This window comes from Fusarium mangiferae, assembly GCF_900044065.1.
Source record: "Fusarium mangiferae strain MRC7560 genome assembly, contig: FMAN_scaffold019, whole genome shotgun sequence".
In the NCBI taxonomy this organism is placed as follows: domain Eukaryota; kingdom Fungi; phylum Ascomycota; class Sordariomycetes; order Hypocreales; family Nectriaceae; genus Fusarium; species Fusarium mangiferae.
Window position 1 is genome coordinate 638698 of NW_024573939.1, and position 26408 is coordinate 665105.

Here is a 26408-nt window from a genome sequence, read left to right on the forward strand (position 1 = left end):
ATTCTCAGAAAATGTCGGCCTACGAAGTAGAGCTATGTATCCGAACATCCCCACTCTAGACTCCAGAAAGAGTGGTCATTACTGCAGCTAAAAAAATTGAACCGAGCCTTTGTCCAACTTTCCCAAATACATGCCCAGTCTCTTCATCGCCTCAAGTTCTTTCTCAGTCCTTTCTTTCTCAGTCCTGACCTTGTTTACGTATAGTCATTAGCTTTTGAAGCCTAGGCTTCGTTACGATTGCTACGGACACTCTCTGGTCTCTTACAGCCTATATGCCAAGAATGGACGGCCGAGTCGTGACCGATTCATCAAGCGGGCGGGACCCCTCAACGACGGGAGATCCAAACCAGTCCATGCCCTTGCGAGCACGAATTCTTCATCTTGTCGAAGAGAGCAGTAGTAGGAATGGATATACAGGTCAAAACGTCAAAGAAATCTTTCTGGAACAGATTTGGCCCAAACTGGAGAGTGATTACCAGAGGATGTCCGACAAGCTGGCAAAAGCCTGCAAAGTTGAGCTGAGCAATCGCCGCGTCCCAATCCCAGTTACAGTCGAACATCGAGTCAAATCGCGGACATCCATCTCAAAGTCATTGCAGCGACGCGAGATACACAGAGCCAAGGAGAACCTAGGGATGTACAAAAGTCTCCACGACATCCTTGGAGATCTGCACGATCTCGTTGGTATTCGTATCATTGTTGAATACCTTGATCATCTCAAGGATGTGTCTCAATTTGTCGCTGGCAGCTTTAACCAAGAGAAGGAACCAAACCGATTCGATGCAAACCGCAAAGTCGGTCACCTTTGGCAGCCGTGGTTTGGAGCCTATGAGTGCATGAACTATCATATCTCATCCAAATATGCAGCTGGTAACAGGCTTAGCCCATACAACGGTGTTATGTTCGAGATCCAAGTCACAAGCCTTCCTGCGCATATGTACAATAAGATCGCCCATCCGCTACTATACAAGGAAGAGGCTGGGACGTTGTCGCAGGGAGACGAAATGGTGATCGACATCACCAAGGGGCTTGCTTATTGCTACTCGCTTTGTTTGCACTTCAAGAGGTCGAAATTGAAGAAGCCAAAATTCGAGAGGTCGAAGTTCAAGAGGTCGAAGCTAAGTGGGGATGTAGAAGAGCAGGAGGACATGGAACTTTTGAGGAACATACCCTCAGCTTTCGAGGAATTGGACGAGTCCAGCCTCAATCGTCTAGCTGAGAGAATTCCCAAGCTGGACGTTGCAGCTAGTAAGACCATGGACATCCCGCGAGAGTCATTGAGGTTGGCCCTTGACAGTCTGCTCAATGATCAGATGCCGGACGACATAGGGCAAGCTCTTGCCGACAGATTCAGGTACCATTCTACCTTGCCATGTTTTTAACGCAGATAATTGACCATGATTGCAGTCGGGAAATTGAAAACATTGCTCAGCCTCCAATCAATTTGGTCACTTCGGGAAACGCACGTTTCGATAGCCAGGATGTTCATTCAAGTCCTGTGTGTCAAGCAGGGACCCAAACCCGCGCATTACAATACATACACGATTGGATCAATGACAGCGAGAAAGCGTTGCTATGGATCTATAGTCACGCTGGGACCGGGAAATCGACTTTGGCGCGAACAATTGCCAGGAAATTGACAGAAACTAGTCAAATCGCCGCTGGATACTTCTTCAAGCGTGGAGATTCCAACAGGAACGATGTGTCTCGTGTGTTTCCGACTATCGCGAGCCAGCTCATGTCCACCATTCCCCGTTATGAACCATTTTTGAGAAAGTCCGTTACAGCGTCCAAGAATCCAGATATAAAGACGATGCGTCTGGATGAGCAGTTCAAGGTGCTTATTAAAGTTCCACTGTCGGCAATAGGCATCATCCCCTCCACCAAAGTCATCATCGTCGATGCACTCGATGAATGCACCAATCTGATTGAGGCCAGTAAGATTATCAAACTACTCTGCAGTCTGAGGGACTCGAAAAACTTGCGATTTCGCCTTGTGGTTACTAGTCGTGACGAAAGTTTGGTTCGAAAAGCAATCGAAAATCAATTACATGAATCACTGCAACTGGCCACCACATTTCGCAATGACAATATCTCAGATATCAGGTCGATTCTGAGACTTGGCTTCGAAGAGATCAGAAAGGAGACAGAAATCAAGCATGCTTGGCCAACGGATGAACAATTCGAGGTGATATTGCAACGCTCAATCAACCCTTCTCCTCTTTTCATCTATGCTGCAACTTTCCTAAGGTTTCTCGACGAAGGAAAGGATATGTGTACTTCAGAGAAACGTCTGCAATGGTGGATCGACCAGAGCCCCAGTACAGCTGGTATGTCACAACTTGAAGGCCTGTACACAACGGTTTTTGAAAACTTAGACCGCAACAAGAAAGATGGAACCTCCGGGTTGCTTACCGATGAAGAAAAGAGCGATCTACGAACTGTTCTGGGCACAGTTGTTCTTGCTGTTGAACCACTGTCAATAGAGGCCATTGCTTCTATTTCAAGGGTTGATTTGGGTACAACTCGAGGCCTGCTCAAGTGCTGTCGTGCGGTGCTGGAGATCTCAGACGACAACCAAAAGCCTGTCAAGGCAGTGCATAAATCATTCGGCGATTTTCTACTGAGGAAACACCCACTGAAAAGATCATGGTTCCATGCCGATGAGATGGAATCACATGACCATGTAGCTGAGGGATGTATGTCACTCTTACAAACTCTGAGGAAGGATATTTGCGACTTCAATGATCCTGGAATATCAAGGGAGAGCATCGATGCTCATACAATTGATAGCCACATTCCCAAAAGCCTCCAGTATGCATCTTCGTATTGGTGGCATCACCTGCAAAGAGGAAACAAGCGAGACCACTCATATGAATGTCTGATACAGATCCTGAAAAGTCATTTTCTCCATTGGATCGAATGTCTGTCAATTCTCAATCGGCTCCCATTTGCATCTAGGGCTGTTGGAGAGCTTTGTGCCTCTCTAATAATGGTAATTATCAACTTATCAGCTATTATACCAGGACAAGTTACTGACAGATGTGCAGCGGGATCCATGCGAGTCCATGGGTTTCCTTATTCCATTCTTGAAAGATGCCAGTCGATTTATCCTCCGACATGGTAATACCATCCAAGAGAACCCACTGCAGACCTATGGCGCAGCCCTTCTATTCAGTCCTGCGGAAAGCCTTATTCGGCGGAGCTTCTGGGAGACCCGCCATCCTGGATTTAAAGTTATTCGCAACCTGGAACACCATTGGGGTGCTTGTTTAAAAGAAGTCGAAGACTTGTCACGCATTTCTTCTATTTCCTTATCACATGATGGGCAGGAACTAGCTATGGCTGGCGCCACTTGGGACACGGAGGTGCCTTCAATATGGATTCGCGATACAGGAGCCGGGACTCTTCTTGCACAATTCAACACACATACCCAGTTGCTAGCTCTGACATGGTCCAGTGATGGGAATTCTCTTCTCGCTGTCACAAGATTCGGTCAGGTCGTACGCATCGACCGAGCAATTGAGACAGAAAGTCCGTTTGGATTTTCACCATTCGCGACAACTGAAAGGTATGACTATGCTGCGATCTGTTCTTCTGGAATAGCCTCTGTGGTACGCGTGTCACACGATGATTTCAATCACGATTTTATCAAGTCCGAGGTCTTTACATGGGGATTCACTCAAAGAGATCAGACATTTCGAACTTGGGAATTTCCAGACTCAACAGTCCCTAGCATGGCCTTGTCGCCTGATGGTTCTCTTCTCGCCCTGTCTGTTGTAGCGTGGTTTCCAGGACACCATCAATACAGGGTTCGAGTCATCGAGGTAAACACTGGTACTTGCATCCAGGACTTGGCGGTCTATGCGAGAAGCCTTGCCTTCTCGTTAGATGGATGTCGACTTTTTATTTCAGACAGCAACCTTTCAACTTTGACTGTTCTCAAATTTCCATCTGGGACCTGCGAGCATCTCCGGCTTCCTAAGGCCTTCGTGGCTAACGCCATGGCAATCTTACCGGATTACACGACTATTTTGACGAAGACCGACTACAAACTCAGGTACTTGGACCTTGAAGCTCTGAATTATGTTATTCGAGTTCCGAAGCAACCAGATCCCCGACGTTTAGATGATGGTTACCCCATAAAGAGGGTTGCCATATCTCCTAGTGGTCGGTTCATGATAACGTCAAGTGTAGGCGAGCGAAGTCTAAAGGTTTGGCGTCTCCCGGATGCCATACTTGAGAGATGCTTGACAGTGGACAGCTTATGGGAAGATAACAGGTGGTCATTCACTCAACTACGTGATGCTTCCAATGACAAGGAAGCTTTTATCCTCCACCAGGATGAGGTTGCATATATTTGGTTCTTGGAAGGAATAGAGAACACACAAATCAAACATTCACGCGTCGTCAAGCTACCAATGGGAGACCTCTACTTCAGTTCCATAAGGGCGCATAGAACAGCAGTATTGAAATTTGGCCTTTGGAATCTATCTCACCGTCCACAGGGTGTTAATGTATCGATGACCGATGGAAGAATGGCTGCTGTTAGCTTCAAGGATACAGTTAAGGTCGTCGAGTTGGGTTCGACAGCCAGCTTATGCTTTGACTTCAAGGAGCCCGGAAACCACACAATCAGTGCAATTGCTCTCTCGCCAAGCTCGACGTATTTTGCTATATCCTATGGTACTACCATAAGTATCTGGACACTGGCAGACCCCTCTACAACGCGCGAGGTCCGAACTAATGACGAGGTCAAATCGCTAGTGTTTTCACCAGACGAATCTTTGTTGGTATACAATACTGGAAACAGCATTTGGAGCTGTACAATGAGCGACCAACCCAGATGTCTTCTTCAAAATAGTGGCATCGTGTTTCCCTCGGAACCTTGCTTTTCTTCAAGTGGGCAGATTCTTGCTTGGTTGGTAGATCAATTATATGGGTATAAAAAACAGGTTTATGTGTGGAATACATCGAGCGACCTTCAGCTTCCAACCTTCGAGGTATCCTACGAGGCTAATGCCATTTCATTCTCAAAAGATGACCAAATTCTCTATGTACTGGGGCGTATTGACACTTTAGAGACCTACCAATTCGAACAGCAGACTTCCCAACTAGGATCGATAGGCGGGTTAGGTTTGACCTGTGATAAGAGGATTGAGCTTACTTCTAGGTGGATCTCATGCAATGGACAAAAGCTACTAGTAATTCCTGAGGAGTATTATATTTATAGGATAGAGTATAGTAGTAATTTTCTTGCAATAAAAATTCATCACCAGGGAATTATTATATTAGACTTTAATTAATAAAAGTAAACTTCTTTTATTTTATTTATTTATTTCTTAAATATTATATATAAGTCTTTAAGTTTAATATATTTTATAATTATTAAAACTTTATAATTAAGAAAAATAACTACTTTATATTAATAAAATTACTGTATATAGCTATTTTCTTATAGCTCTTAAAGTAGCACTTTTTACTATTATAACTATATATAAATAAATTCTATTTATAGCACTAAAACTAATAATATTATAAGATATTAATATAAAACTATATATATAAACTAACTTAATAAAATAAGTATTTTAGTGCTTATTAAGATAGCTTGTTTAAAGGCTTTTAAGCAGTGTTTGCTAGGTGCCTACTAAGAAACCAATATCTAAAATTGGCCTCAGGGAGTCAATAGGTAGCTTTTCTATAATATCATTCCAGGTCGTATGCATACTGACATCCAGCTCTATTTATAGACCTGGTGGAATTATCATTTTACTTTATCTTTTACTTACCCTTATCTTACTATAAGATTTGAAATTCGAGAGAATATAAGGAGGATCTTCAGCGATCTGAAACCGTTTCGATCCCACCTCAACCTTCCCTTTCTAGGTATAAATCATCCAAAATCCAAGGAATTCTCAGAAGACAGCCCGGTGGTATTCCTGCACCAACCGGCATGCGTCTTCATGATTACTGGCAAAACGCGCGCTACTGGACTGCTGTAGTTCTGGAAGAAAATTTCGCCGATGATGCACTAAAGCTATCCATGAAAGAAGAGGAAAATGTTACGGCTGGTAGTATAGACCCCATCATGGTTGATGCGGAGTACAAATCCTCTAATAAAATTGTTTCTCCAAGGGTGTATGCTATCCCAGCCTTAGCAGCTACCCGCGAAGGGATCCCTGAGCATCATACGTACACCTAAGAAACAATTTGCAGCCAGTCTCTCTCGACATGTAAGCACGTGGCTTTCCGCTATTAATAGTCCCCAGAGACGTAGAAGTGCGTCGCAAACCTGACCAAGCCGGAACTGTAGAGCTTGGATGTCCGCCGAGAGGCACCTGAAAACCTCGCTTGCCAAGAAATTCAGGAATGGAGGAGTAAATTCCAAGATTATATCGGGCAAGTCAGATAAAATACCCTCCAACTACCCCGAAAGGTCAACTAGTTTCTTGATCAAGATGTTTGCATCAGACCTGAGGGACTGCCTTGTAGCTCAGCGTGGCTAAGTGTGGCGAACGAGCCTGATGCTAAGAAGTCTTTGTGGACGGTCATTGCGCCTCGTAATAAATTGTGCTAGATTAGTCACGAACTTGACTATCTGGTCGAAGAGGCCAAGCGTGAGGTATGCAATAATTCGTAGTTTTGCTTACGGCACTATAATACAGTTGTAGCTAATTTGGCGCTGCAGAGCAAGAACTCTAATGTAGACGAACAGCAAATACTTTCCCGCCAGCTACCGCAGTTTAAGCCAAAGTGGGTGTTTTGCAGCGTGCGAGTGAGAGTATCAGCCCCAGATGTGTTGGTAGGAGGTGCCACCCCAGCGCCGATGGTGGCCCAGCAGGTGTTTCTTTTGCTTTGACGTTGGTATCGATATTCCCACCTCGAGACTTTAATCTATATCTTAATTCATTGTTTCAGCATTACTATTCGTAAGCGAGGATGACCTATATAAGGAGAAGACGCGAAACCGGCTTATATTATCCCAAAATCTCTTACAGATGGTCCGAAACCATCGTTTAGTGTCCAACCAGCTCAACAGGCTCTCTACAGGGCACTGTGATAAGTTTGATGGTTCAAAAGAGGCTTCAGCCCCCAGGGCAAACAAGTAAGTATCTCCTATGCTCAGGCCCTCGGCAGTTCTGGCCAACCTTTCTCCCGGTGAATACCCTCGTCTTCCGGTTTATCCAACTCGCGGGAGCAAGATCGCGCTTTATTCTCGACATAAGTCTTGGCATCCTCCGCCATACGCGCTTGCATCATTCAAACGCTCCGCTTACCAGTAGCCAGCGATCACACATGCTTAGATTACCGGCCAGAAGCATGGTTACTCCATTAATCGCCTACGCTCGGCTGGCACTTAGCAACTCTGACTAGGAAACGAGTGAATAGTAGTAACGACACTATTTGTCTCGTAGTCCGGCCGGCGAAATGGCTATCATTCATGTTCGTGATGGCTCTTAAATGTCGCATAGTTTCTATTTCGACTTTGATCTCTCAGGCAGAGAGTTTGAGCTTTACTGTACTTTGAGAGGGATGCAAGTTGTTCTTCGCGAAGTTGATGAAGCCTACTGTAGGGGCAGAGAAGTCGCTATGCTTCATTCTGTATCAATGAGCTTGTTGGCTGGAAGTCTTGTATATACCTGTTCCCTCGCGGGCTTTGATGCAGGGAACAGCTGCTCGTCGCCTTAATGCTGGTCTCGACTACTAAATCACATGACAGGTGGACTAAATAATTGTCGTGAGATGCGCGACCGTTGTATTTGGCACTTGGCGCTGCGAAAGACCGACAGCCGTGGAGCTGGTCTGAGTAGTCGCTGATCTTATCGATGCTGATATAGCTGGAGTTGATGAAAGCGGCCTCGAGATATCCTCATATTATGTGTGAAGAGAATCGATCACGAAGTTGAACAGTTTCTGAACGCTATTGGAGTGAATTCCTTTGTGACTGGCACAAAGCCGTGGTGTCTAAATAATGGCTCCCGGAAATGGTTTCCCAACATGTCAAGTCTACCATCATCTGATGGGGTTTGAAAGCTTCATGAGCGAAGGTGGAGCTGGTACGTGACAGCCTTGAAACAATTGGACGACTGAACTCTATGATATAAGCCTCGGCATGTCTTTGGAGGGAATACACAGTACATCTGCTGCACTCACAAGAGGTTTGCGTGATGAAACAACATGGTTTCAGCCGCCCGGTTGCCAGTCCTATTGTTGGCGTCAACGGCGGTAAATAATAATTGTGTAAATTATAGATCACTTTAAGAAAGGAATGCATACAAGTTAAACTGAGTTCTATGATCAAGCCACTTCCCTTTTTGAGACAACCCCCCCCGCCGAAAGCAGAGGCTGGGTTCTTCAACGTCGAAGCAATCTCGGAATCCTTAGCCTCTGGTGGTCAGTTTACATCGTCTACGCAGTTACTGACTACCCGAAGAAACGATCGGGACAAGGTCATCCGCACTAAAGGTTACTCTGGTGTCTCTAGTAATACTACTGCTGAGAAAGATCGGAAGCTGGTGATTTGCTCAACAATTGCCTTGAAATCAATAATTCACACAGCCTTCTTGGCACTGACCTCACAGCTTCAGGTCACGCGGAGTCAGGGGTCTGAAGGACGAATGAGACTCCGAACAGAAACATGGGATGCTTTTCTACGTGGTGACGAAGGCTGACCCTGCAGCTGGGCTCTTCACAGGCAAACATTCTTTGCGTAACCCACATGTCACATATCATAAATCGACCCAACTCTCAACTTCACCGCCCTGGTCAGTGGGGTTACAGACAAAGAGCTGTTTAGTCACGATACTCTTCAATTTCAGAATAAGATGAGCTTGCTTCCCACCGGACTTTGTTCAGCTTTACGTCTGTCTTTCAACTCAACTCAGCTCACCACCCGTCGGAGTTGACTCAGAGAACTCACAGACAGACTCCACCAATGGATAACCTCGACAAAACACCCGAAGTTCGCCTTTCTGCATCCTTTGAAACCTTCTCCGTCATGGACAAGAAAGACCGGATCCGCCATCAGCTCAACTCGTGCGCAGAACAAATGCAAGAGCTTCTTGATCAACTGAACCCCGTCCAAAAGATCTCCCAATCCTTCCAGAACAGCATCACCCAAATCCAGCACTTGAACAAGTTCGACCAGCCTAACGTGGTCTCGCTATGGCAGGATCTTCTCCACGAGCTTCGCGCCTTTCCTTTCCGCTCTGAGGAATTTAGCCCTCGAGGAGAGTCGCAAAGCCTTCTTGACAGACGGGCTGAGCGCAACCTGAATATTCCGATACTTGTCGTTGATACCAACAATCATCGTGAACGAGGTCTGCACTCCAGAAAACGCAGGAATGACGACGAGGACGAGCTGATTCGACCTGACCACGGACATGAAGAAGGTTCGATTGGAGTAGAGAAGAAGTTTAACGCTCACGGCATCATCGACAAAATGAATGATCCAGCAACAAAGTGGAAGGTCTTAGGAAAGCGAAGGAATGGCGACTATGACGGCGATGATGAGCTGAATCAACCCCAGACAAAGCGCACTAAGTTTTCCAAGAAGCAGGGATGATTTCCTTTTCAGCAGCTCAGCAACCCGACATATCCAATGGCAAAATAACCAGGGCGGGTAGGATCTAAGCCGTAGGAGACTCAAGATTGCATGAACATGGGAGAGGAGGGTCGGGAGGGTCGGGAGGGTCATAGAAAAGCATATCGTCAGCGAAGCATTTTTAGATTTCGGAGCTCAGAATGTGGGAAATAGAAGGTTTATTTTCTGTTTAATGGATTATTTTACTTCAACCTGTTGAGGGGCCCAGAGTGTCGCAGTCGGTCATAGACCGTGAAAGGCTATTGGGTCTGAGCGAGACTCAGCCGCAAGAGGAAAGCGGAGAATACGAATTGCAGTCAAAAATATCGGCTACAGCGCCGCGATAGCTGCTGGATTAGGATAAAGTTTCGAGACCTCGTGCGCGGTAGTAGTAAGCGATAACCCAAAGGAATGCATAACAAGGTCGCTGTTCTTCTCCCAGATACTGGAGTCTTTCAACCTCAAGAGTAATACTCCCCACCTTGCCTCATAGTATCTGTTTTTCTTGGAGCTCAGCGCCTAGCATCTCCCTGTTCGGAATTCAGCTCAGTATGATTTCGATAACACTAGAGGATGGTGATTCCCGGAGATGGTTGCGTGGCTGATTGGGTATGCGTCCCTGCCGGCGCAAAAAAGCACGGCGTCAGTCATTGTAAGGGAAGCGGAGTGCGAGATATTCATTTTGCTGTACGACTTTATAGAAAATGGCAAGGGAAGAGGCGCTTGACTCTATCTTGTGGCTGCTTGACTGTCGTTAACTGTTTCAAGTCCCGGACTCCTTGCGGGCTAGGTATGTGAGTTCTGTCATCTCCAGAGCAACATACTTTATTATTTCAGGTATTAGGGCTGCTTTGTGACTTTAGCTTGTATTCTGTGAGCTTAACATAGTTAAACTGTCATGCTTTCATGCCGGTATGGGAGGTGAGCACCCAAAGTTAAGGCCTCGTGACTGCCAGTCTTTCTTGCTCTGTCTCCTTCTCTTCTTCCATTTCTTCTTTTGGTTTCCTTTCCTCTTTACCTTCTGCTTCTCCTTACAAATATCGAATCTTCTTGCCATATCGTTCTGCGTCATCTTGATCGCCGACAGGCTTGACTTCAAACATCCTATCATTCACTCTCACATCTCCAGTTCCGTTCACAAAGATCCCTCAAGACTTTGCACCAAAGGACATCGGCGGTGGTATTGGTAGTTTGTTTATTCCTTCTCTTGAGTGTTTTTCTGCGTATCCATATAATGAAGTCTGGACTAGGGCGCTTCGGATGCTTAGCTGTTGGATTCGAAATCCAGTGATAATGAGCTGCGGTCTCATGGGCCTCCGTAAGCAGGAGCTCCGATCGACAAAGGTGTTGGCGGGGGTCTTCAGGTTCCGCAGATTCACAAAGGTGATCCCGGGCTAGGGTTTCCGGGTCACGGTGCTCCTGATAGGAAGGTCGAAAAGCTGGGCATTCTTGAACGCGACCAAGAAGCTCAGTGGCCTGGATGTTATCAAGAAGAGACTAGATCCACGGAACGCCTTTCACGGAGTTACACAAATCGAGATTTCTCTGAAGTGAGCTCCGGATCAAGGAGCTCACTTCTCGAGGCTCAGTGGTCTGGGGGTCCTTGGAGTTGAACCCCGATCGTTGTGCTCAGTATTTGGAGGTCAGAAGTCTGGGAATGAGCTCCAAGAGCTATGAGACAGGGTGTTCCATGCTTGGAGCCCCTCGGTCTTGGCTTTTAAGCCCTTTTAACTGAGTATGAAAAGTGGCAGTAACGTCTCTATTATTCTCAAAGTTTGGCCTCTCTGCCTACCGCTAACCGTCCGTGGGATAAAAGAACATGAAACGTTTTCCGAGAGAACCTCACAAGTCGAACTATTGCGATATTGGAGCTTAATGCCTCTAAAATCCCTACATTCAAGTCCAGTACTATCGAGATCCCGATATGGAGCTACGAGGTCTGGTATTCTCAGAAACGTACTCCGAGCAACGAAACCCACATTTTGGAACTCAAGATATGGAACTGCTTTAAGCTCAAGTCCACGTATCAGAGCTCATTAATGTGGACTGTGTAGAATGTTTGCTCTCGGCCATGGATGCAGCACCAGCTTCTTTACTATCCTAAATATTTAGGATCGCTGCTTTCCATCTTTTTTCTAGGATGACTCGATCATATGTTGTAGGCTTACAATGGTGGGCGGAACTTCTATATATAGGCTTTAAAGAAAGTGCCAATTATCGGCTGATAATTCTGTAACTTTGTATAATTTTGATTCAGGCGCAGCCACGTATTTCCAATACGATTAGAAAATAAGTAAGTACACAGTCTCCCAGACCAAAGGCTAGTGTAATACAGTACCATATATGCTGCCCCAGTACGAACAGGAATATCTTACGAGCCCTGCACACGAGATGAGTAGATTGCGTGCTCGTCAAGTCTGGTAAAGGTTGCCAACGCGTCGTCTGGAAACTTGTTAATCTGATCTGTCCGAACCCTCTCCGAGTTCTGAGTTCAACAGCCGCTCTTTTCCAGGCTCTGTGAGCTCTGGAAAGCGACAGTCGCATCCAAGTCCGACTCTGGAGGGTCTAGTCTCTACAAGTCAGTTAGAGCAAATTTTCTTCACACGACTGAGGTAAAACCTCCTTCTCGGGAGCCCTACCGCTTGCATCGGATCGGAGGCCGGCCACGTCGGGCCGGTTTGATCCGTTGAAAAGCCAACATTTTTCTTATTCTGCTCATTTCCTCGTGGTCCAGGCTGGACCAACGAATGATTGACCCAAGACACGATAGACCCCCAGCACAGAAATAGTACGTATACGGCGGCAAAACACGCTTTTGGTTCCCTCGAGTTCCAGTCCGACGCCCCTGTTCCGCCCATCGGCCATAGGGGACTTGAAGTTCCGCTAGTTCGAGCCCTAATCTTATTTATAATCTAGCCTAGACCCGCAATTTGTCTTCTCAGTCCCATGCTGAACGGCCTGCAATTTGTCTACAGGCGTCTTGTAACTAGCCCAAGATGGTTGCATGATATATGATGTACCTGTTGATTACCTGAGGCGAGCCATATTAGTGTCTCCGCAATTTGTCGCATCACTTTATCATCCCTCCCCTCCCCTTTGACCCTGACCACTCGCGTTACCTAGCCAGTGCATCTTTATCGACAACACCTCAATCCTACCTAACTTATTGACAAAAATGGAGAACTCGCAACCGGCTCGCCGTGGCCGTCCTCCAATCCAAGACGGGCAAGATGTGGTGGACAGTCAGCAGGCCAGTGTCCGAGTAACAAGAAGACCTGAACCGCCTACTTTGCAAGCATCATGAAGCTAACGAGGGCCCTCTCGTTCCAGAAGAAGAGGCTCGGGATGCGTTTTGCACCGAGATCATACCGCGCCCGGAAACAAGAAGCTCAAGATCTCTAAAGGATCCGGGCTGAAGAGCTTCACCGCGCTCTGGACAACGCATTATCAACCTTTTCCACGCTCCAACAGCGACTTCTTGATACCTCGCAGGTTCAAAACTCGCCAGACGTTCTTTTCCACCTGGAAGATGCCGTGGGACAAATGGCTGCCATTGCATCTAGCACGAACAAGAAGTTACCCTTGACGCATGCTCCGGATGATTTAGGCACTACCTTTTGTCAACATGCTCCTGGAGTGCTGGCTCCACATAAGTCAGCCTCTGCAGCTTCCAGAGCTATGACTATGTCTCTACGTACCAGCACTTCCAAACAGATTCCAGTGCCAGCAAGGCTCGCAAGAGCCTGCTTCGAGCGCGTGGTGTCCGTCTTATCTAACAGTACGGTAGATGGAAGCCAATTCCCAGCCTTGGCTCTTCCTCTTCAGCTGCTAGGCATAGAGCTCCTAAGGTTTAATTCTCTGCGAGGCCTGTCGCTAGTTAATGTTTTTGTGGGTGATTTTAAGTATCCGATACACTCTACTTCCCGGCTCCCAAACATATACCGCATTGTTGAAGGCGAGCACAAAACCGTATTGAGGATGCCAGCTCCGTTCTTGCAGCAGATCGTGAGAGGCAAGACAAGGACAATACAAGACACAAACTCTCCGCACCTCCAGGGAGAATGGCTTGAGGCTATGGATGTAGAAGAGTACCTGGAGAGCGGGGGATCTGCATGTGCAATGCTGTTACGAGCGGCACAGAAACTACAGGCAACACCATGTATCAATCCTCTGTCCCAGGTGGCGCGCAGAGTATACCTATGGAGAAACGCGCCTCTGTATCTTCATCGGCTGGTTTTCCCGGCCATGAGCCAGCAGACTATTTAGCTTTCGGGCTTTCGAGTCCGAGACAATGGTTGCGTTCTGCCAACCGTCAAATCCATTCAAGCGCTATAGCCGGCGACCTACAGTCAGACTTCAATCAAAAGACTACTCAACGTATCGAAACAGCCTCCCGGGTCACTGTCGACCTCGACAAGCTCGTGTATCTACTCGCAGATAAAGCCATGTGCCTTGGTCCTGTGCCCGGAATCCGGAATGCTGACGCGGATGCCTCGATTCGGGGATCTTTCACTCTATGTTAGAATCTGTAGAAACCCATCACAATCTATTATTCATTCCCAAACGTAGTGCAAGTCTCCGGGCACATCAACACGATGTATTAGCCTTTCTAGTCTTTCCTTCGACACATCCTCTTATAAGCCACCACTTGGAAAGTAAGGATAAATCTCCCATAAGAAGCGCTGCCAGGTTCGCGATACGCTCAGCGATTTTCCAATCGTCTCGCCCGTCGGAATTTCCCTTGATAAGCCTATCTTGATACAATCTCCAACTAGTACACGTTTGCCTTCATCCTCGCCCATGCCGAATACCTCTAGGTTCTTTCGGCTGGATTAAGCTCTCAGCCATAAGTTTCAGCAGCAAATAACACTACCTCAGACGTACAATACGTAGTAGCACTCACAGTCTTTTTACCTATGGCTTCGATGAGCTGTGTGGTTAGAGCATAATGTATCTGGAAATTCTGGACCATGCCCTATACTGTCACCGTAATTGCTGTGACTCCTTTGATAACGCCGCCAGGTCTAGGGAAGTCGACCTTGCTATAGTCAGGGAAGGCGTTTGAAATGTGTTCCAGTCTTTGAGATCAACATCGATGGAGTATTTCTGGATGGTGGGTCTCCCTGCACCCTATTGCTCCCTTGAGTTTTCTCCACTCCGATATAGTAAGCAACCCTATAGACAAATTGCGGCACCCCCTCGCTAAGGTTATTTACAGTATGTATTCACATAATTAGTAATAGATACTTTAGGTTCCCGAACTCTTTCTCTTTGCCGGATCGAGCTCCGAAGATCTATAATTGGTTGGATTAGACCTACAGTTAAGGGAAGCTTCTAACCCTTACACAAGTGGTTGTTGTAACAGACGGCTGTATGCAAACTACGAATTACCGGGGTGGGTAACATGGAGTCACCGAGTTCGCCGTGATCACTTGGATTTGTCTGGCACGAGCGGAGATATACGCGTGATTTGTAAGTGCGCTTGAGCCCAAACCCGATTATCTAGGATGTTGCGATAGATTCAATCGTGACCGACAGACAGTTCTAGCTATATAAAGCGTATCTGTCGCCATACTAAACCTTTGCTCTCAAATGATCATAGCAGAATAAACAGCATAACCATCAACAATCATGAAGGAAGCATACATCAATAAAGACCTCAACGTCGAGATCCGCGACGTTCCTGTGCCTACAGCCGGGGCGAGCTCCTCATTCGCACAGTCGTGTCAGGCACAAACCCCAAAGACTGGAAAATGCCCAAGTTGATGGGTGGAGACCCAGCGAATCATGGTGACGATATCGCCGGCTACGTCGAGGCGGTCGGCGAAGGAGTCACGGGATTCCGTCCCGGTGACCGAGTCGCTGCTTTCCACCAGATGTTTACTCCTCATGGTAGCTACGCGGAGTACTCGGTGGCGGCCGCTAAGTCTGCATTCCATCTCCCCAATGCCACCACCTTTGAAGGTATGAGTTTCCTCTTGCATATATAATTCATGCCTCTTTTCTGACACATACACAGAGGGCGCCACGATCCCGCTTGCCAGCATGACCGCTGCTCTTGGGGTTTATCAGAGACTCCAACTGCCTCTACCATGGACGCCTGTCACTGTGCCAACGCCCCTGGTGGTTAATGGAGCCGCAACAGCGGTGGGGGCCTTCGCCATCAAGTTTGCAGCCCTTTCGAATGTCCATCCCATTATCGCCATCGCAGGCAATGGTATTCCATTCGTGGACACATTGCTTGATAAGAGCAAGGGCGACATCATCATCGACTACCGACAAGGAGCCGAGCATATGAATGAAGAGCTTCGTAAGGTCGCAGAAAAGCATGTTATCTCTTATGCCTATGATACTGTGTCTGATGAGGCAAGCCTGGAGATGCTTTCCAAAGTCGTTTATGCAGAGAACGGAAAGATCATGAGTGTTGTTCCTAGAGAGGACGAGGTAATTGGGGGAATCACGGTGCTGGGATCTAATGTTGGCCACATCCACGAGCCCGCCAAAGAGGGATTCAAGGTTGGAAATGCAGAATTTGGTGCTGCCATTTACAATCTGGTTAGTCTTGGCCTGGCCGACGGCTGGTTTTCGGGGCATCCTTACGAGGTTGCTCAGGGAGGTTTGGCTGGACTTGAAGGTGCTTTAAAGTCTCTGGAAGCAGGTAAGGTTTCTGCAAAGAAGTATGTATTGCGCTTGGCAGAAACACCTACAGTACTTAAGGAGTAGGGGAAGGTGTACTAGCTACGGTATAAATAACATTTTATTCATTTTCTCTGGGTGATATTGATTTACCAAGGTCGTACAACACTTCCAAGTCTATAGTGCGTGCTCTACTAGCCGCGGCCGCAGGGGATAGGAACCCTTGTTCAACAACTGGCGGTCGACTCTGCTACGTTCTACTTTACCGAAGTTCCCGACCAAAGCCACGTCGCCGCGGCAAAATATGGCATACATGCGCTCTCTGCATGTGCCTCGGAGAATGGCCCAAGAGGTCTGACGTCCAATATCATAGCCCTGGAGCCATGGAAGGAAATGAATGGAGTCCAAGACTTCCGAGCGAAGCTTCGCAACAGTCAGGACAAGCAGCCCGCAATATCCCGATGGGAAGACCCGGCCTTCTCTATGAGGTTTCCGATCTCACAGTGTTACTTTTCAGTGAAGCGGAAAATGACATCAATGGCCCTGTTTTGGCAGTAGATAGTGGCGCTTGGGAATTGCCAGGCCTAGCGGGCATGTCAGCAGGGCTGTCAGACCCCTATATTGTCCTTGGGCGATCAATCATTGCCGACCGACATAAATATCGGGTGCAGAGATGAATGGAAATAGTAATAAACTTTATTTTCGTATTTATTTGCGCTATCCTCTGCTCCTCGGGATCACTTGGACTGATATCGTAATATCATCGCTAACTCCATGGTTGTGTAATATCTGTTAGACCCATCGTCTGAAACGTCCCGAAATCCGGAAATATGCACTGGCTTAGGATAGCGTTTACATCTGAATCTTCATATTCGTCACTGATCACTGATTAGTTGGTGCCGTCTATCGAACACCCACGATATCGCTCTCGTATGGAGGAAACACGTACCTTGTCCCTGTCCCATGCCCATAGTTACCGGCAGCATTGAAGGCCCAGATCATCGGCGATGCTGCCTGGTTAGTTTCCCTCTCATGAATCCCTTGGACTTCTGGCATAATCACGCCACTTTCATCTGTACCGGTAGGCGGGGGAATTTCCTGAACACGACGCCTAACACTTATGACCTCTCGAGCTCTTGTAAATAACCGATCCAAGATCTCAGCGCCAAAGTATGTGGCCTTTATTTCCTGTACTACCATCATACACATATCCAGCTGATGGCAGCCTAAGCGATGGACCAACTTCCGCGGTGACACAGAATGCAGGAGATGCATTTGCAGCGTTGGTACGAGAGCGATGCAGCTATGTAACATGAGTAAAGGATGCGAAATAAACAGGTGTCAATGCTTGTCGAGATATTCTTACATCAATGATTGAGAGAGACAGACCATATCTGCCATTATCATGTCGCCGAGCGTGTTGGTAGAATTCAAGGCAGCGGCGGTTGCTTTCCTCTCTACACTTGACAACCAATCTTGTGATTCTTTGTTATGGGCGACGGCGCGCTGATTTCCAAGGCTCTGTAACACAAATGGGCGGAATAGAGTTAAAAGTGTAGACCTAGTTGCATTTGTTATCATGACGCTTTGATGATATGGCCAGCGTTCGTACTCAAAGAATAGTTCGAAATGATACATGTGAAGAGTGAGAACTGGATCGGTGGCTCCAGCTCTGAGGTAATCCAGGTGTTTGTGATGACCTCTTAGCTCGCGCTCCAGGTCATTCACCTCCGAGTGGGTCGAAAGCGTCCGCTTCGCAAGGTGTTGGACAGAAAGAATCCTTGACAAAATGCTGGTGACGGAGAGTAAGTCATCCCACAACAGAAACAAATTCTCAGGATCCTGTGGGATGTACCGCCGACGCTGAGAATCTGTCAGCTCAGAATACATGCTCTCGGAGGCCTTTGCATCTGGTTTGGGTGTATCGGCGTGGACTGAGTTAATACGCATGGGCCGTCCCATGCCAACAGACAACCACGTTTCTCGGAAGAAGCACCACCACCACAGATGTTTCCACAGATGCCGATCGATAGATGAACGATACTGAGAGTGGTCGAGACTTGCATCAGGTTCACGATGCAACCCTACAGTCTGGCAGAGGCTGATGGCAATGCCATTCCAGTGCCATGGCCCAAGCCTGTCTTCTGTATCTGAATACCAGAAGCCCATTAGTAGCACCGCTTGGATCAGGACAATCTTCGACCGTTCATAATTCGCGTCGTATAATGCCTTGAATGAGGAGGATGAGATATCATCTTGGATTGGACAAACCGAGGGCATACCTTTGCACGTAAGAACATTGCCCGTTTCATATCCTTTCGTGATTCATAACCAGATGATTGCACGGTCGTCACGTCGGCAAACTGAACGATCGATGATTAGTAAAACATGTCTGGGATGTGATGTACAGCATCGGACCCTTTCCTACATTTGCAGCTGCCAGAAACACGCTCCAGAGAAGATGGAGCGACACCCCATCCTGCCCTGGGCTTTCGAAGGTCTTGAGGAATGAAGAAACATGTATGACAGGCAAGAAGGGGTGGACGTAATGGAAGTACGCCTGCACGAGCGATTGTTGGATATCGGAAGCTGGCAAATCAAAGCACCTTCTTTTTTCCAAGTACTCGTGCGTATCGGAATCGATATTCGTTGAGCTTAGGGCTGCAGCGACGAAATGACCACTTTTATCAGGACGCTCGGGCTCGCAGAGATCGGCAACAAGCCCAACGCCTTGAGTGTCACCTTGTGTGAGTGTTAGCCTTTTACGGAAAATTACCGTCACGTTTAACGGCACTGACCATACACTGGTGACAGACCTGCTTGGGCTTGTGGGGTTGCCGTGTCAGGTTCTTGGGGTTGTGAGTGGTGACCAAAGTGATCAGTGAATGGACGGTAGACTGGCTCATTGTGGCTTGCCTGGTCCTGGGTAATGGACTCGGCATCACTCGGCGCGCTCGGCAAATTCTGACCTCTCCGTGTTCGCGCACCGTTCCGAGGTCGGTAAACAACGTCAGTCAGCGACCTTCAATTGTTAATCGAACGAGCCCGGGACTCACCTTTGAGGCTGCCTAGCACGTGCTTGGCAGCTGAGGTTGTCTAAGGAACAGTTCGTACAGGGGCTTCCAGTTTGTGAGATGCTGCAGCGAACTTTGCGTGCGTGACAAGCATGGCAAGCCGCGGCTGCCCTTTTCCTTGATCCAGAGATGGCATCAGCGGATCCCGATGAGGGCGGCATTTTGACTACAGATATCAATGAAAGCAGATCAGGATGGGTACCACGGAGGAAGGACTAGTTAGATAAAGTAATGTTTGCCTCGGCAAACTTGAAGATGCTTTGCGCCGAGGTAGCACACCTAGCCTAGATACATGTGATTGGATGGTGTTTGGGTACAGTGGAGCATCGAACAGGAACATGCTTGTTCAAAGTCGGTGTTTCTTAGTTCCCGACATAACTTTGCCCATTTCCTCCAGTGGAATGCCTGCGCAGAAACGCTCAAGGCCCTGGAACGTCTCCAAGGGAGCCATCTCGTACTGCTCACGCACAACCCGGCGACGCATCAGTGCCTTTGTTCCCAGCAAACTCGAGCCGACAAGGTGTGAACTAAAGATTTGGCGCATGTACTCCAACACCTGTATCCGGAAGTTGTTCTTGTCCTCGAAGACGTGGTTAACAAAACCAACCTGGACAAGCTCGCTGACCGGGATCTTTCGGCCCAAGATCAATGCTTCATTGGCCTTGCCGGGTCCCATCCTGTGGACGAATGCAACACTGGCACCGCCTTCAGCGACTAGACCTAGTGAAGAAAAGGGCGTCAAAAGGTAAGCATCAGGTACCGCGTAGATAAAGTCTGAATGGGAGATGAGCGCGGCTGAAAGTCCGATCACAGGTCCGTTCAGAGCAGTCACCAGGATTTTAGAGTGACTGTAGAATGCTCTCGCAACATCCAAGTTATTATTGACTAGCTTAGGAAGCCAATAAGGACGGGACACAATCTCTTCAATGGACGGAGGGCTGTCTTTGAGATCGGCACCACTGGCAGCGGGGTCAGGAGCCTGGTCTTTACTCGACGAGTTGAAGCCAGACTTACGCGGAAAAAAAGGGTCCCTCTCCAATCAGAAGAGTGACGTAGACATCATTGTTTGCATATATCTCCCTGAGTAGACTCGCTAGGCGAGAGAACAAGCTCTGTGTCAGGGAGTTGAACTTGTTCGGATTGTTCAGCGTAATGATAGCAAAGTTGCCTTCGTAGTCGATGCGGATGTGATTCTGGTCGGACATCGTGTGGGCTGTAAGAGGTTTGAGAACAGCTAAGAACAATGGCCTGTCTTGGGTGATAAATCAGATAGTCCCTGTGATGGCCCAGCGAGGGCGAGTTTAAGTAGTGCACCGCCGCTCACAATCGCCTCGGCATGATCAACATTCCGCGGCAATCTTGGACGATCTGTCAGTACCAAATAAACTGCCTCGTAATTTATTCAACGACCGTTCTTGAACCTTTTGATTGATCTTTACCGGGTTCTCATGCACTGGAACCAGAAATCAGGGTGTAGTCTTGAACCTTCCATGTCCCATTGTAGTAGAAGAGCTTCTCACATGAAGATGAGACATAACAACCTGGTCATTCCCGCACTTGGCATCTTTGCGAAGTCACTGCCCTTCGTATCGTATGTGAGTGTTACCGACAAGCTTAGTTTCAGAACGTTCACTCGATAATCCAAAGTAGTTCAGGTTCTTCTAAGCTTTGCTCAGATGGAAGTTATCCTGCTGCTTGGAAGCTCTATCAAGGTTCACTGGTTGACACTTGTTTTTATCATTCGTTTTCGATACTGGGCCAACTATATCTGAATGTGACTTTAGTCTTTAAGTATTAAACATGGTATATTTCGCCGACTTAGATGTTGCTAGATCGCACTTGAGTGACATTTTGTCCCGCTGGGGACCGCTTGACCCCAAGGTTTCATATCAGAGGCCTTTTAACGGGTAGATTATTCGCCGTGTCCTTCTCTAAAGGCAAAAGAAGAATCGAGAAATGAGGTGCTCGTGTGTGCCATTACTCGGATGGTGTTCAAAGCAGGTCAAACCATTCCACCAGCGGATGTACTCAAAGTATGTGGGTTCTGTCTAAGTTATGATTTTGGCCTTCAATCTCATTCGCTTGCTATGAGATAGGCAACGTAGCTGGATGAATCGATTCGCGTTAAATCACCTGGCCCTGTCCTCTGGCGCCGCTCTGTCAATCGATGGTGAATACATAAATGAATCATCTGTATCCTGTTGGTTCTCAACACAGGCTCGGGTAACTCAATTTTCTTATACAGCACTCACAACACCGAGGAGCAGATGAAAGTTGCAAGTTTGGTTGGCTGTCAACGTTCTTGCTATCATCAAAGTCCCCTAACTCTCCGATGGCACCAAAGCCTCTCATAAACGCTTGCTATTCATCCCGCACGATAAAGACCCTAAACGATGCAAAAAGTGCCAAAGAAATATACGGAAATTTTCTCGCCGTAGCGGTCAAGAAGCTACCAGGTGGCACAAAGCTCGGAAGCCGAGAACCGGAAATCCTCTGCTTGAAGACTTGAATCGCATCTTTAGTTTCCTGGCAATTGTTTAGGCTCTCCCAAACCTTTTGTCCTTCATTAGCTATGTTGTCATGTCGTTTGGTTCGCAAAGTGGTACCGGGGGTATCATGTCACAGGCCAGCTAGCGAGGGGCGATGAAAGCAAGAGCTTCGCGGAGCCTTTATAATTAAAGAACAGGCAGCAGTTCTCAAATTCGTCTATTTTAGCTAGTTTGACCATCTTTCTGATAGCAATCAATACCAACCAAAAGGTGACTATTACCAAACCGTCGCTTATTCTCTTCAATTTGAGGTGGCCGTCGGTTTGATCTTAACAAACAAGTTACAAGCAGGCGTGCAGCGAAACGCACTGTCAAACAGCTTCACCCTTCGGCCATGGGTCACATGTGAGTCATTATATCAGCCCCTACCTCCCTCAACGAAAAAACCTTTCCTCATTCCATGTGTTCATTTCTCCCTTCCTCCTCTATCTTCAATCACGCCCTTACCCGTCTCGAATTGGTCGCCTTTTGCCGCTGGTAGCTTCGCGCAGCAACACGATGGCCTCCGCTGCTGTATGTCGAGCCAGTCAGCTGTTGATCCAACCTCTACTGACTTTAGATAGCTGCAGGAAACTTGGTCGCGGAGGAACATACCATGCCTCGAGTGCATGCTATTCCTTGCGAGACTTGAACCTGATAGAATCCGACGGCACAGTCTCTGCTTAGAGAGCCGTAAGTGACCCAGAAGGAGAGAAGAGTAGATTTCAGACTAACTGACGCACATGACAGCCCCAGGTGCTGCGCGCTGCCGTCGATGCCAACATCCCGAAACCTACAGCCGTTGCATTGAGGTAAGTTCTGGAGCCCTGGCAATACCAACCTTGCAAACCACTGACCAGCCGGACCAGATCCTTCGCGGATCCGAGCTAGCCTGTATAGCTGTGAACCTGATCCATGCCGTCAAAGCGTTCCAAGCCTCTAAGGATGAGGACAAGAACGCACCTCAACTGGTAAGTCTGCCTATCCAGAAACCCACGACAGCTTCATGACTGATACTATACAGATCGCCAATATGCAAGCTCAGCAGACCCGTGCCCGTAAGGCCTGGGAGTCCATATGGGAGGTCAGAAAGCTCGAGGAGAATCTGGATGAGAAAGCACGAGAGGTTAGGCGGCTAGGGGAGAAGCTTGCTCAGAAGACAGGCGAGGTCAAACGCTTTGAGAAGAAGCTCAATGAAAAGAAGTTGGCAGTAGAGAAGCTTAAGAACGAGATCGGGCAGAGGAAGAACGAGTTGAGGGGACTCTTGAACAGTGTAGCAATGTAGCTCCTTCTCCTGTCTACAGTGAGGGGTGTGCTGAATCCGGCGACTGACTCCTGTTGGAGAATAGAAAAGATGACGGTTATAGAGTGTTAGTTTATCTATGCAAGAGCTGCCGTGCTATGTTAGGGAACAGTCTCAGTGTGCAGCTAGCCGAACGAGGTACTCTAATTGCAAGGAAACATATACTTGGTCAGACGTCTACTTATCGCCCTCCCATTTCTTACCACCAATCTCGACCGCCTTCCGAGAAAGTCTGGTTGCTTGTTTCGGGCACTCATGCACGCTCAAACTCGGTCTTACTGTCCTAAAATCGAAACTGCGTACTACTGCAGCGCGACCTGAGTCGTATCGTATGAATCCTGTAGAGGCCATGGAGAACATGGGTAACCCCATGCATGTAGATCCGGTAGTTTCCAGTATTGAGGTTTCCTGCCCCAAAATTAAAGTTTAGGTCCGGCAGCGCCGAATACTCCTTTTTGAAGCGATAAATCGCGTCTCGAATCTCATCGAGCGACTTGCAGTCTTCCAGGTCCAATTTGAGCTGTGGGAGGTCGAAGAAGAGAATGTTGACTTATGCGTCGATGAAGCTGGACACCACCATGCGCTTTTCGAGGTCAAGCACGTCGGTCACGGCGGCGTCTCGTTTAGCTAGTTGGACTGCATCGTCAGTCTGGGTGCCTACATGGACAATTTGGCTGCCTTTCACAACCATAGAGCCATGATGCTTGCTGGGATCACCAAGAGCCCCGCCAGTCAAGGAAACGCCATTCGCAAGACGTTGGTTTCCATTATCACGTGTGCGTCTTGTCTATCTAAGTAGGGAACATCAGATTTGCTGGATCTAGTGGTAAGCATGACGCACGGCGCCTTCATGCTTATCAAATGAAGCGGATGTTGCCCTCCATATTTACCTTGGTAACTACCATCCACACTTAGTTCCTTGGCGAAAGTAGGCAGTACATGATAAAAGGTCCTTGGTTGGGTCAACCTTGAGTCAACTCGTCTCATACAAAGGGCTATAGGTAGCTTCCTTACTTCTGTATCGAATTCATACCGTACATCAATATGGCCCTCTAACTGACTCATATCTCCCAACACATGGTTATAATTGCTGTTTTCGTTCATTTAACCAATATCCCCCTCGGGCCGTCGAAGCTGTGAGTAACACACCTTTCTTTTAAGTCATAATTCTAACAATATGCCACAATAACTGGCTTTCGCAAATCCATCCTTCAAGCCATCACGGACTTGATGGCATCATCTCTTCTCAGATGTGCTGCTCCAACAACCGCCCCATCATCATCTACAAACGCTTTATCACCAAATGCCAATGCAATCTCTTCAAGCGTATGGCCAGCTGTCTCAACATAATAAAAGTATGCAATTCCAACAGAGATCAGACAGAATCCCGCAATGATCACATAGTAGTATCCTCCAATGCCGTCGAATGCGTCCGGGGCCGACATACCAATGGCAAAGTTGAAGAGCCAGTTGGAGCATGTAGCAAGGGCCATGCCTTTGCTTCGAGCACGCAGGGGGAATACCTCGGCAGGTAGCAACCAAGGAATTGGGCCCCAGGTGAAGCCGTAGATAGCGTTGTAAATGACGACGAAAGCGTAGATGCCGTGCGCTCGTGTACTGGCGTTATGGATATGGGCTTCGGTAAAGGCACAAACGATGCAGAGGGCTATCGCCATAAGAATACCTATATCCGTATACCGTTAGCTTTGTTCTGGATATGTCAAGGATATGTACTGACCACAGAATCAAGAGCGGGCGTCGCCCCCATCTATCAGCCAACCACCAAGTGAGGATAGTAGCAGAAACATACGGGATGGAGTTGGCAGCTGTGTAGAGCAAAGACTTTTCCTGGCTCATACCAGCCTTAGCAAGGGTTGTCGGTAGATAGAACGAGATGACGTTGATGCCGTTGAGCTGAGCAAACATCTGTGCCGTGATGCCAACAATAGTACGTTTCCGGTAACGAGTAAACATCTCCCGCCAAGTTGACTGCTTCAAGCTCGCTTCGTAGCACACAGCATCTCTGATCTCCAACATAACCTGTTGAACATGCTCGGCCTGCGTATTCCCATCTGGAGTATGCAGATCCGCGACGGTTTGAAGACACTCTTTCGCAAAACCATTGCGTGCCAGCCAGCGGGGAGTTTCGGGAAGAATAAAGGATATGGAGAAGAGAATGAATGCAAGACCCATCTGTATAAATTAGGGCCCCTGCCACGACTCGCTTTTGGGAATGAGATAGTAGAAGCCGAAGTCGACCCAGGTCGAAAGTGCGTAGCCACCAATAAGGAATGTGTATTCAACACCAACCATGAGACCACGACGATGCGGCGCGGCGATCTCAGTCTGGATGACAGGAACAGCCATGGAAAGGAAGCCAACGCCCAAGCCCTGCAGAGTCCGACCGGCAACAAATGTGTTGAAACCAGGGGCAAAAGCTTGAATGAAGGCGGCAGCAAAGTAGATGAAACCGCCCAATCTCACACATCTCTTTCTTCCTATCATGTCGCCGAGGCTGCCAGCAATTAGGGAGCCGAGAACCGCCGAGACTTGAAGACATGCAACGAGGATGCCTGTGATTGAAGGATCGTCGATATTCTCGCTCGTTCCGTCCGCGCCGCCGTATTCGGAGAAGAATCTCGAGAGGAACACTGGGTTGACCAGAAGACCGGCCACGATACCTATTTGTCTTGTCAAGATACAGTAGATGCCGCGGTAAAAGGTTCAAGCTCACCCTGATCATAGCCAAACAAGGCATCTCCAAGACTTCAAAATGCGCAATCCAGAGAAGAGGCTTTCCTTTGAAAGGATAGGGAGCATGAGCGCTCTTTGGCTTCAGCTTGGACTCAAGCCACAAGATCTCGGCGATGGGAAGTTCCTCAAGGTTGGCGCGAATTGAGGCATTCTCCATCAGAGTCGGGGACAGTGGCTTCTCCATGATGCTTAGTTCAAAGGACAGAATTTTATCGTAATAAAGGACAAGAGTGAGATGTGTACTCCAGATTTCTTCTGCGTAAAATGGAAAGTCTAGGGCCCCGGGTTATATACTCAAGCGTGGTCTTCTCCCGCATCATAATTCCATGACTCTAGATCAAACAAAGTTTGCTAGGAACTTGAACCACGGGTTTAGTTGGCGCGTCGCAGGGAAACTACAGCAAGACTCGCCGTGATTCTTATTCAGACCCTGGTCTACCGCTAGATAATTGGACAGAGCCGTCGGAGAATGGACCCGGCCCGGTACACGAGCCAGTCAGTGGGCCCGTCCAAAGGAGATGACATAT

At 47.8% G+C, this 26408-nt stretch overlaps 8 protein-coding genes across 8 annotated transcripts; 5 read left to right on the forward strand and 3 right to left on the reverse strand.

Moving 5' to 3' along the window:
* Window positions 1-281: 281 nt before the first annotated feature.
* FMAN_15371 (uncharacterized protein) lies at window positions 282-5306 on the forward strand (the record flags this gene model as incomplete). Its single annotated transcript, XM_041824972.1, is given in 3 exon segments — window positions 282-1354; window positions 1408-2995; window positions 3015-5306. 3 exon segments carry the CDS (start codon window positions 282-284, stop codon window positions 5304-5306), a joined length of 4953 nt encoding a protein of 1650 aa, XP_041690399.1.
* Window positions 5307-8938: 3632 nt separating this feature from the next.
* FMAN_15372 (uncharacterized protein) lies at window positions 8939-9568 on the forward strand (the record flags this gene model as incomplete). The annotated part of the gene is made up of 1 exon (XM_041824973.1): window positions 8939-9568. The coding sequence occupies one exon, from the start codon at window positions 8939-8941 to the stop codon at window positions 9566-9568; it is 630 nt and encodes a 209-aa protein (XP_041690400.1).
* Window positions 9569-13743: 4175 nt separating this feature from the next.
* FMAN_15373 (uncharacterized protein) lies at window positions 13744-14109 on the forward strand (the record flags this gene model as incomplete). The annotated part of the gene is made up of 1 exon (XM_041824974.1): window positions 13744-14109. The coding sequence occupies one exon, from the start codon at window positions 13744-13746 to the stop codon at window positions 14107-14109; it is 366 nt and encodes a 121-aa protein (XP_041690401.1).
* A 1230-nt stretch (window positions 14110-15339) lies between these two features.
* Window positions 15340-16309, forward strand: FMAN_15374 (related to NADPH:quinone reductase and related Zn-dependent oxidoreductases; the record flags this gene model as incomplete). Its single annotated transcript, XM_041824975.1, has 2 exons — window positions 15340-15550; window positions 15606-16309. 2 exons carry the CDS (start codon window positions 15340-15342, stop codon window positions 16307-16309), a joined length of 915 nt encoding a protein of 304 aa, XP_041690402.1.
* Window positions 16310-16988: 679 nt separating this feature from the next.
* Window positions 16989-19457, reverse strand: FMAN_15375 (putative cutinase transcription factor 1 beta; the record flags this gene model as incomplete). Its single annotated transcript, XM_041824976.1, has 7 exons — window positions 16989-17100; window positions 17172-17525; window positions 17589-18451; window positions 18505-18585; window positions 18651-18964; window positions 19021-19244; window positions 19279-19457. The coding sequence occupies 7 exons, from the start codon at window positions 19455-19457 to the stop codon at window positions 16989-16991; spliced, it is 2127 nt and encodes a 708-aa protein (XP_041690403.1).
* A 185-nt stretch (window positions 19458-19642) lies between these two features.
* On the reverse strand, window positions 19643-20501 carry FMAN_15376 (uncharacterized protein; the record flags this gene model as incomplete). Its single annotated transcript, XM_041824977.1, has 2 exons — window positions 19643-20255; window positions 20311-20501. 2 exons carry the CDS (start codon window positions 20499-20501, stop codon window positions 19643-19645), a joined length of 804 nt encoding a protein of 267 aa, XP_041690404.1.
* A 1842-nt stretch (window positions 20502-22343) lies between these two features.
* Window positions 22344-23109, forward strand: FMAN_15377 (uncharacterized protein; the record flags this gene model as incomplete). The annotated part of the gene is made up of 5 exons (XM_041824979.1): window positions 22344-22358; window positions 22409-22517; window positions 22575-22636; window positions 22694-22795; window positions 22849-23109. 5 exons carry the CDS (start codon window positions 22344-22346, stop codon window positions 23107-23109), a joined length of 549 nt encoding a protein of 182 aa, XP_041690405.1.
* A 1229-nt stretch (window positions 23110-24338) lies between these two features.
* Window positions 24339-26065, reverse strand: FMAN_15378 (uncharacterized protein; the record flags this gene model as incomplete). The annotated part of the gene is made up of 4 exons (XM_041824980.1): window positions 24339-24811; window positions 24987-25320; window positions 25387-25808; window positions 25879-26065. The coding sequence occupies 4 exons, from the start codon at window positions 26063-26065 to the stop codon at window positions 24339-24341; spliced, it is 1416 nt and encodes a 471-aa protein (XP_041690406.1).
* Window positions 26066-26408: the final 343 nt, after the last annotated feature.